Raw genomic sequence first — 10,394 nt, 5'->3', positions numbered from 1 at the left:
ATCTGACAGACAGAGAGAGGATTCTAGAAGGAGTGTGGGGTGTTTCAGCACACTCGATGCCAACCAAGCTCAGGGCATCTGACAGACAGAGAGAGAATCTCCCCCACCCTCTGCTCGTTGCTCACTCACTCACCCCGGCCGGAGCCACGGCAACCTCCCCTTCCACTGCCTCCATCTCCCCCAGCGGTGGCGGCCTGCGGTAGGGCTCCGTGATGACGGGCTCCTTGCGGGGGCTGCGCCCCGACCTGCCATGCATGTTTCTCTCCTCTTCCCCCCCCCCCCCACCCCGCAAAAAAAAGCCGCTGTTGCTGTCAGGGTCCTCTCTCTCTCCACACAACTCCACTCCACTCCACTCCAGCTGCAAGCGAGCAGCAACTCGGTTGGTTCCCCTACAGTCAGGTCCACACTGGCTGGTGCTCCTGAGTGACTCGTTGAAGTCCCCCCTGTGGTGTGTGTGCCTTGGTGCGGGAGAAGTCAGCAAGCAGCCTGAGTTATGGTGTTGAGTACTGGAGGAGCCTACATGCCTAGAGGAACTTCTCTGCCTTTTTCCGTTTCTTGCTTTTTCCTCCTTCTCCCTCTCTCTCCTTCACTCCCTCTGTTTCTCTCACTCTTTCTCTCTCTAAAAGTTTCACTGTGGAGGGAGCTGCTTCAATAGCAACACTGAGTTGCAGCCCCTCCTGTCTCTCCCTCTCTCTCTCTCCCTCTCTCTTTCTCTCTCTCTCTCTGTTTCTCCCTTTTTCTCATGCACACTCACACACACTGTCACTCTGTGGGATAAGCAGGCCCCTCCTACACACAGCTGTTCAGAGCTGGAGGGGAGGTGTGTGTGAGTGTGCGTGTGTGACTGTGAAGGCGTGGGTGTATGTGTGTGTGTGTGTGTGTGTGTGTGTGTGTGTGTATGTCAGATTCTTCCAGTTTAAGTCTTATGTCATGCCTCTCCACTGTCTCTCCCAACTCCTCCACTTCTTCAGACAGTCCACCTGCTGCTCTCAGATGAAAAGAGGAGAGAAGAGAGAGAGAGAGAGTGAGAGAGTGAGAGTCAGGGACAGGAGAGGGAAAGGAAGGATATGAGAATAGGGAAGAGGAGGGGGAAGGAGAGGGGGAACAGAGCAGATCAGGATAAGAGAAAGAACAGAGAAACGAGGAGGAAAGGGAGGAAAACTAGGGAATGAGAGATGAGGGAACATAAAAAAGAGTAGGAGGACAAGATAAAAAAGAAGGGAGAGAAGAGGAGGAAAAAACAGTTTTGCTGGTAAGTCCAATTTGCAGGAAGTCACCCGTGCTGAGCTTACCACAACAATGCAGCGTTGACACATTAGCCAAGCTCATTAGGGCTACTGCACGCACGCACACACACACACACACACACACACAAACACAAACACACACATACACACACACACACACACACACAAACACAAACACACACATACACACACATACACACACACACACATACACACACACACACACACACACACACACACACACACACACACACACACACACTTTTGATAGAGGCCAGAGGGCAAACCATTCACTTAATATGAGCTGGCTAGTTCTAATGGCATTTACTGCTTCACTACACTCTGCCCTCCATAACATAAAATAAAACAAATTAAAATAAAATACGAGACCAAAGAACTATCTGAGGACCAAAAATGCATTCCAGCTTATATGACTGCCTCGTGGAAGAAGTGTCCTTTGACATTTCATTTGTAGCTATTCCTCTTTCAGGCAGGCAGCACCATGATGACGGACACAGGTTCTGCAATAATAAACTGCCAGGCATTTAGGGAGAAGGATCCGGGAAAGCCATTTGGGGCCGTTCACTCTCAACTGAGTCTTATAAAGGAGTGTGAACAGACGCACCTAAACTGTTTCCCATAACACATCTGGTTGTGTGACTGCAGTGCGTTTTTGTTCTTTCCACAGAAAAGCTGTCTGTGGTGTGCCATGAAATTCCTTTTGATCGCAAGACAGAAGGCAGAGTTTATTTTGTGCGCTGTGCTTGTGACAAAGATACAGCTGGATCCACAAAGCAGGATGCTTTTTTTATTTTTATTTGTTTGAGAAACTTCCAGAAGTTGACATTTTGAGTTGTTATGCCCTTTTTAATTCTCTTTTATCTTTTTTTTGCTGGGTGTCTTGGATTTATGAGTCTCTTAGATGTTTGGCAAAATCTAGTCCTTTTACGCACAGCAAGCTTATGCCAGGTGGAAGATAAACACACTGGCACATACATACACTGCCAGTTCGCATACACTCGTATACACACAAACACATACACACACACACACACACACACACACTCTCTCTCTCTCTCTCTCTCTCTCTCTCCTTATCTCCTCCGTGCCTTTAGGGATCTAGAACATCCCCCGCTGTTTGTCAACAGCACCCCACCCCCCTGACAGTGATTTCCTGAAAGGTCAGTAGACAATCAAATGTTCCGTCCGTCTGCCCCACTCTGTCTCTTTGTTGTTTCCAACAGCAGAATGGTATTTGATGATATTTCATATTTTCACCAGACACTGCAGACCTGCAGAGATAAAGCCAAGACTGTGTAAATGTCTGACTCAGTGTATAAATAGAAATAGAAAAGAATGCACCCTCCGAGGTGCTGGCAAGGGAAAATAAACTATAAAAAAACTTGGTCACCGCACACTCTATCTCTTTCTACTTTTTATTGATAGCAATGTTTCGGCCAGTTGGGTTTTAAAAGCATCTAGTGTCAAACAAGGGCATTCTGGGTATCATACCATGTGTGCAATTAGGCTAGATCCAAAAAATCAATTATGATTACAACATACAAAGGGAGCCTATCATTAAGAAGCTATCCAGAAACAAGAGTGCACATACTGTAAACTACAAAACTTACAAACATTACCAAAAAACCAGCATCCATAATATCCAAAACTTCAAATTGCATTCAGTAAAATTACCTGTATTTGTAACATGAAATAATCACAAGTTTGTATGTCTAAGTATGTCTAACTCAGTAAAAGATTGGGAAGACTAGGAATGGCTTGCTCGCTTTCTTCCAGATGCATGAAAGTCATATTCAGTGTCAGACATGTCAAACGCACGTACAGTACATCTTCATGATTTTGTTGATCTAACTGAAAAAATCATCTGTGATGTAGTGAGTTGGCCTTTGGGCGATGCTCAATTGTAAAACTTCTGACTTTGGCTCTCTTTGAAGATGCATGGAATGCACATTGAAATACAAGAGACGTCAGATGCATGTTGATATAGTCTGTCTATTGAATGTCTTTATGCACATTGGACAAAATCCAAATCCACAAAGCTCTGCCGAGCCTGGCCTCAAACACACTGCTGATTTCCTTGCCGTCGTCAAACCTACTGCTTAGTCTTGCAGTCCTGAGCCGTAACATAAATGACTGCAAGGATACTAATCACAAAAGCACAATTACACTAACTGCAAGCACAAGCTCTTTGGGACGGAAGAGAGCTGTTCTCTGAGTTAAATCCAACCTAATCAGCCCTTTGCTGACTTTGTAACAGGGCTGGGCACTCAGTCTGACCCCACCAGTCTCTCAACCATCTGCCAAAGAGAGAAAGGAGGTCCCTCCAGGAGCCATGATCCCCCTTGTGGATACCTCCGAGCTGGGTGTGGTGTGTGTGTGTGTGTGTGTGTGTGTGTGTGTGTGTGTGTGTGTGTGTGTGTGCATATGTTTGTGTGTGTGTATGGGTGGGTGTGTGTGTGGGTGGGTGTAAGTGTGGGTGGGTGTGTGTCTCCCCTGGGTTCTGCCTGCTTAGCAGAGGGAGTGGAGCCTGTGCGTGTGTGTGTGTGTGTGTGTGTGTGTGTGTGTGTGTGTGTGTGTGTGTGGTTGCTGCCAAGATCACAGCTGGTGCTTTAATGATACCACCTGTGTGTGAGTTGCCTCACATATACACACATTTACACATGCACGCACGCACACAGGAGCAAACACACATACACACACACACACACACACACACACACACACACACACACACACACACGTGTGGAATATGAGGATTGCACAGGCTAAGGACTGTATAGGTAGGTATTAGGTATAACACACAGCATAAGCATTAACCTTTGCCTGTCCTTTATTAAGGACTTAATTTTACATATGTCCATATAGAAAAAACAGACTGACCCCAAACACAGATCTGTGAATGTAGCCTACACATTTCTACATGAACCAGCATTTGATGAAACATAGTATGACCCCATAGTTTGATGCTTGACAACAACACCACCACAGTGATCCTTTATCATCAAGAAGTACAGAAGTGCCATCACTATCAACCATTTTATCAGAGGCCAGATACACAGACACACACACACAAACACACACACACGCACACACACACACACATATAAATCTTCCCAACATGCTCTCTTAAGATGAGGAATGAGAGGGCATGCAAAAGAACACACTAAGATACACAGGCACACACACATATTCACACACTATCACCCCCACTCCTGCAGAGAGACAGGGGCAGAGAACAGGGCAAGATGGACAGAACAAAAGGGAGAAGCGAGAGTTGGAAAACCAGCCAGGAGCTTGGAAAAGAAAAGAACACGGGCACATTTTGGTGGAGACAACTTCAAAGAGTGTTCTTCTCCGCTCTGCAGTGTTGGCAGACACACTGTGTGTGTGTGTGTGTGTGTGTGTGTGTGCGTGACTTTGAGCTGTACATGAAAGATAAAAGGAACAAGTGGAAGTGAATGCTTCGACAGTTCCAGAATATTCTTTTCCACATTACCATACCACGCCTCCATCTGATCCCTCACCCTTCAGTGCATCAATCCCACGTCTCCCACTCTGTCTGCTCTCAACCACAGATATGGAAGCAGCAAATAGAAAATGGAACGAGGTCACAGACTCCTTCAAATCTTTGACACGCTTCATGCATCTTTCTCTGTGCTCGTGTCCTCTCCAGGTGATGACTCACCTGGTCACCTTTCCAGCACATCTCATTCATTCAGTCATTCAGTCATTCATTCATGACAACACCTAGCCTGCCTCATTCCTTCACCCATTCATCCTCCTTCAGCAAGCCTCATTCATTCACCCATTCATCCTCCTTCAGCAAGCCTCATTCATTCACCCAACAGATCATGCCTCTGTCCACCCATCCATAACTGGCCTTGTCACTACACAGTAGGACTGTGTATTGGCAAGAATCTGGCGATACGATACATATCACGATACATGGGTTACGATTTGATATATTGCAATATATTTCAATACTGTGTGAAAGGCTCTGTGATTTTGTAAGTCTTATATTATAAAGAAGACACATCATAAGCATCAAATGTAAGTAAAAAAGTTTGCTTCAGTACACTCTACAGTACAGATCTGACTATGTCAATAACAAAATAAAGTGCTCGCATCTATTAATACAAAAATATCGATATTATGTTTTTGAAAATCGTCAGTATTGCCGAATAAAATATTGCAATATTTGAGTTTATCAATATTTTCTTACACCCCTACTACACAGCCTCTCCTCCTGCATCAGCTGCTGGTTGCACCAGTTGAACGTAAGTTCCATCTTAGCTTAGTTCTAACGTAAACTGGCACTACGTTGAAGTTTACGAGCTACTAAAATGTATCGGGTTGCACCACGGAAATAGTTTCACCGTAACACTAAGTTATGACTTAAATTACACACTAACTTACACCCCCCTCTCCCTAGGTGTAAGGCCCATCGTAGGTAACATGGTTAGGTGTAAGGTCCATCGTAGGTAACAAGTGTTAACATGGTTTTCTCATTTAAATGGTGGGAATGTTAAATTTAACAAAGTATAAGTCGAGAAGAGTTACATACTGTACGCGACCGATTACACACATTTAATTTACTTGAGCAGTGTTTGAATCATGTTTGTATTCACTGGAAATCGTATGGACCTAGCAGTACAAATAGGCTCTCCACATTCACCACACACACACGCATTGAAACACACACACACACACACACACACACACACACACACACACACAAACACACACACACACCTCATCAGCAGTGACAGCTCCTCATTACGGCTGGTGGGTGACCAGACCACTGAGAGGGTAATTGGAAAGACTCTGACGACGGCGCAGGGCCTCAGATGAAAGCGCCTCTAACGAGGTAGCGAGGCTAGGATTCAAGGATGTGTGTGTGTTTTGTGTTCGTGTGTGTTCGTGTGTGTGTGTGTGTGTGTGTGTGTATGTCGTGTGAAGCAGCGAGACGCAGAGAGGACGAGGCGTCAGGCTCCTCATTAGTCTGTGTTTAATTATTAACACATTTGGCTTCTTCCTCGCACTCGGAGAGGTCGGAGCGGCTCAGCAGCCATGCTAACCACAGACAGAGCACCGGGAATACACATGAGCACACGCAGGGGGGGTACAGGTGAGTCAGTCCGCAGCATCGGGCTTTGGTTCAATCATCAATGCTCAAGGTTATCAATCATCAATGGTCAAGCTCAATGCATTCAGAATTGGGTGTGTGAGTGTTTCCAAAATGAATGATCTTATTACGTCGGTCATAATTACTTCATCAGTCATGAGTCACACTACAATCAATCAAAATCTCAACAAAATCTGATTCATACCCATCTCAGTAAACTTAATTAAACAGAATTCACCCAACGAAAGAAGGAAATGCCTACATAACCAGAAACACACAATGCTAATTAAATAGATTATTATCACATTACAAAAATGGATGGGTGACGACTTTCTTAACCTTACATAAGAACAACATTTTAACACATGGTGAGTCAAATCCTCAGTTAGCAATAGGTCTGACTGAGCCTGAGGCTGTTTCACATAAAAGAGGAATTCACACGTTGAGAGACTTGCTCCTGAGAACTGAACCCTTATTCTCAGAGCTCAGGGATCACAAAGAGCAATCCCAGAGTAGAGTATTTTCTAACTGTTTCTATCAGTGTTTACAGTGTTAGTGTATGATCAGAGTTCTCGATTCCTAATGAGGTTTTATGTCACTCGCCTGTCTTTCTTCCTTGGCCATGTGTTCATGTATTACAGTGTAGTGGGGTCCCTCTCATGTCATCCCTCTACCATCATGAGTTAGAACAAGACTGTTTGTATGGCAACGGATGAGATCATCCATCTCTCACACACACACACACACACACACACACACACACACACATACACATACCAACCCGAGCTATCACTCTGAGAACAAAGACAGTCACTTAAATGACCAGCGTGCCTGGACACTACACTGAACTGTGAGAATGCTGTGTGTATGTATGAGAAAGAGTGTGTGTGAGTGTGTGTGTGAGTGATTGTGTATGTTTTCAGGGGGACAGTGAGAGGATTTACTGGAAACGCGTGTATAACCGAATGACATGAACGCACGTGTATGTAAGGTCAATCTACTACAAGTCACGCAGCTGGAGAGTTAATAGCACTTGCCCCCCACCCTCAATGAAACACACACACACACACACACACACACACACACACACACACACACACACACACACACACACAGACAGGGCCCCTTCCCCAGCTCCAGGCAGCAACAACACTGGCCTGAGAGTATTGCGTAAGAAAGCACACTGATGTAATAGGGGGGAAGGTGTGGGGGGGTCCGGGGCCCTGAGCCAAGGTGGGGGCCAAGATTCAACACAAACACCCACCAGACACCCCCCCCCGCCACCCCCCCCCCCCCCCCCCCCCAACTCTAACCCTTTCTGCCCACAACGAGAGCTCCACAGCTGGGCCAACTTTCCGCCAAAGGTCCCTGGTGCGTCCGTGGAGAGCAAATTGGGTTAGATTGATAACGCAGCGTTCGTACAGAACATCCCCATTAACAAGCGGAAACTATAACCGCAAGGCTCCAAGCACCCGCTCCGTCTCTCAGCTGTTCGAAAGGAAATGACATGAATGCGAGTGTCCAAATGGGCTTAAGTATAAATACCCTGGGGTAAGCCCCAAACACAACAACAACAAGCCCAAGCTTGAAGAAAATGTTTCCCGATACCAGTTACTAAAATAAAAAGAGAGACTCAACAGACTTATTGATCAGTTTTGTATCAATTGGTAGCAGACTGGTCAATGAAAACCAAATGACCAATAAGATCCACTTGAACTCCGTAGCCTCAACATGAAGACGGGCGAATGCGCACAATAGCAGTGGGGAGAGAGGACAAAAACAAGCAGTGGAGGAGAAAAGAAGGAGTGGAGGAGGAGAAGAGAATGAGAGGAGGAGAGGAGGAGGAGGAGAGGAGGATGAGAGGAGGAGAGGAGGAGGAGGAGAGGAGAATGAGAGGAGGAGAGGAGGAGGAGGAGAAGAGAATGAGAGGAGGAGAGGAGGAGGAGGAGAGGAGAATGAGAGGAGGAGAGGAGGAGGAGGAGAGGAGGAGAGGAGAATGAGAGGAAAGGAGGAGGAGGAGAGGAGAATGTCAAAGCTATGATCTCATGCCTTCACATGTGCATTTGAAACGTGGGTGGGGCTGGCGCTCGGAGAGGCGAGTACACACTCAGCCGTAACTCGTCTGCAGGGAAGTCAGACGGAGAGGCAAACATTCTTCCCTCTCGCTGGTCTCTTGATCACGCAGGAAGGTGCAGGCAGCCCTGTGAGCTGTGTGTGTGTGTGTGAGGGAGAGAGAGTTTGTTTGTGTTTGTGTGTGTATGTGAGAGAGAGAGAGACAGGCAGAGAGAGGGAAAGAGAGAGACATCATTTGTATGTGTGTGTGTGTGTGTGTGTGTGTGTGTGTGTGTGTGTGAGAGAGAGAGAGAGAGAGAGAGAGAGAGAGCGATATTGGGTGGGTATGTAACTATATGCTCACCCTAAAAGAGGTCAAAGTGGTGGCACTCCACCATCAAGTTTGGTAAACACATTTACACCAAAGCCCTTCCTGTCCTCTCTATCTTTGCTTTCATCCACTCTGTCTCTTTCACCTTGTCATATTCATCTCTCTCCCTCTCCCTCTTTCTCTCTCTCTCCCTCTCTTTCTCTCTCTTTCTCTCTCTCTCTCTGTATTGATCTATGAGTAGAAAATGGAGGTGAGAGCTCGGCAGTGAAAGCTCTTTCCTAATGGCTCGGCTCTAAGTCAGCTCCATCTCCATGACCTGCCTCCGCAAGCATCACCATAGTGACGATGAGACACAAGTCTGACGCCAGGGAGACTGCGTGAGGATTCCTAACTACATCAAAGTGCGCTTCAACAACTCCAGCATGAACTTGTTAAGCAAAACAATCTTTGTGTGTGTGTGTGTGTGTGTGTGTGTGTGTATGTGTGTGTAGATTTCAAACTGAAACGCTAAGCTGTTTAATGTATGCACATGTTTAAGTGATGCTCAAACACTCATCAAAACAGAGATGACACAAAATCACATACATACTGTACCTACACACACACACACACACACACACACACACACACACACACACACACACACACACACACACACACAATTTGGGACACTGTTCTTGTCTTTGCACATTTACAAGAAGACATACACACACACACACACACACTCTTTACCAGGGTAGCTGTGGAGGTCCAGGGCAGCGACTCTCCCCTGCTCAGGGTATCTTCGTCATCCGTGAGTTCGGGGAAGTCGACAGCAGCCTTGCACACGTAGCTGCAGTTTCTCTCCATCAGAGTCCGCAAACCCTCAAATAAGATCACGCTTGCCGTGCAGCCCATAGCTAACACACTCTTCTCTCTCTCACACACACACACACGTACAAATGCAAACACACACACACACACACACACACACACCTCTAAAACCTGACTACAAACTCAGATCTGATGACATTCACACACACAGTGAACACAGCTCATACTCTGCTTGATGTCTGCTCCTGTGCATTTCAGATCTACCCGTAAACAAACACCCACACGCACTCACACTCGCACACACTTTCAGTCTCCCCCTGAACCAGTCTTCGGGCCGGGAGGCTGACCTAGTTTCGCGTCTCTCCCACCTCGCCTCACTCCATCCTGGGTAACTCGGCTATGTGTCTCCCCCTCTCTCTGTTCCAGACAGAGCCGAAGAGAGGGACCAGGAAGAGAGAGCCCTGTCACCCACCACTTCACAGTGAGACTCCGCAAAAAAAGACAAAAAACAAAACAAATCCACCTGTCAGAGTGTCTAAAGTCAGCTGGCTAGTCAGCAACAGCCTCTGAGGTGGTCAGAGGGCTGAAGAAGAGAGAGAGTTTGGAACCGGCAGCCGGATGGACATGACTGTCGTAGTTCTCCCAGTACAAGAGGCTGAGAGTGGAAGATGAAAGCAGCGGATGGAGAGATGTGAAGAAAAGACGGAGGAGGTGAGGTGGAGAGGAAGGGAGAGAGAGAGAGAGAGAAAGTAATGATGATGCTGTGCCTCCTATTGGAGCAGGGCGTCAACTCACAGGCTGACGA

At 46.6% G+C, this 10,394-nt stretch overlaps 1 protein-coding gene across 1 annotated transcript in view; it reads right to left on the bottom strand.

The window, feature by feature from the left end:
- The window catches only part of dock9b (dedicator of cytokinesis 9b), a 94,181-nt gene extending 84,003 nt beyond the window's left edge, over window positions 1–10,178 (bottom strand). Inside the window, 1 exon segment of the mRNA XM_042078886.1 lies at window positions 9,509–10,178. Coding sequence (XP_041934820.1) covers window positions 9,509–9,673 — 165 coding nt within the window. The 5' untranslated portion in view covers window positions 9,674–10,178.
- Window positions 10,179–10,394: the final 216 nt, after the last annotated feature.

The sequence above is a fragment of the Alosa sapidissima genome, chromosome 22, assembly GCF_018492685.1.
Source record: "Alosa sapidissima isolate fAloSap1 chromosome 22, fAloSap1.pri, whole genome shotgun sequence".
Taxonomy (NCBI): domain Eukaryota; kingdom Metazoa; phylum Chordata; class Actinopteri; order Clupeiformes; family Clupeidae; genus Alosa; species Alosa sapidissima.
The sequence above is the reverse complement of the archived record's forward strand: the minus strand, read 5'-3'. Positions and strand labels throughout refer to the sequence as shown.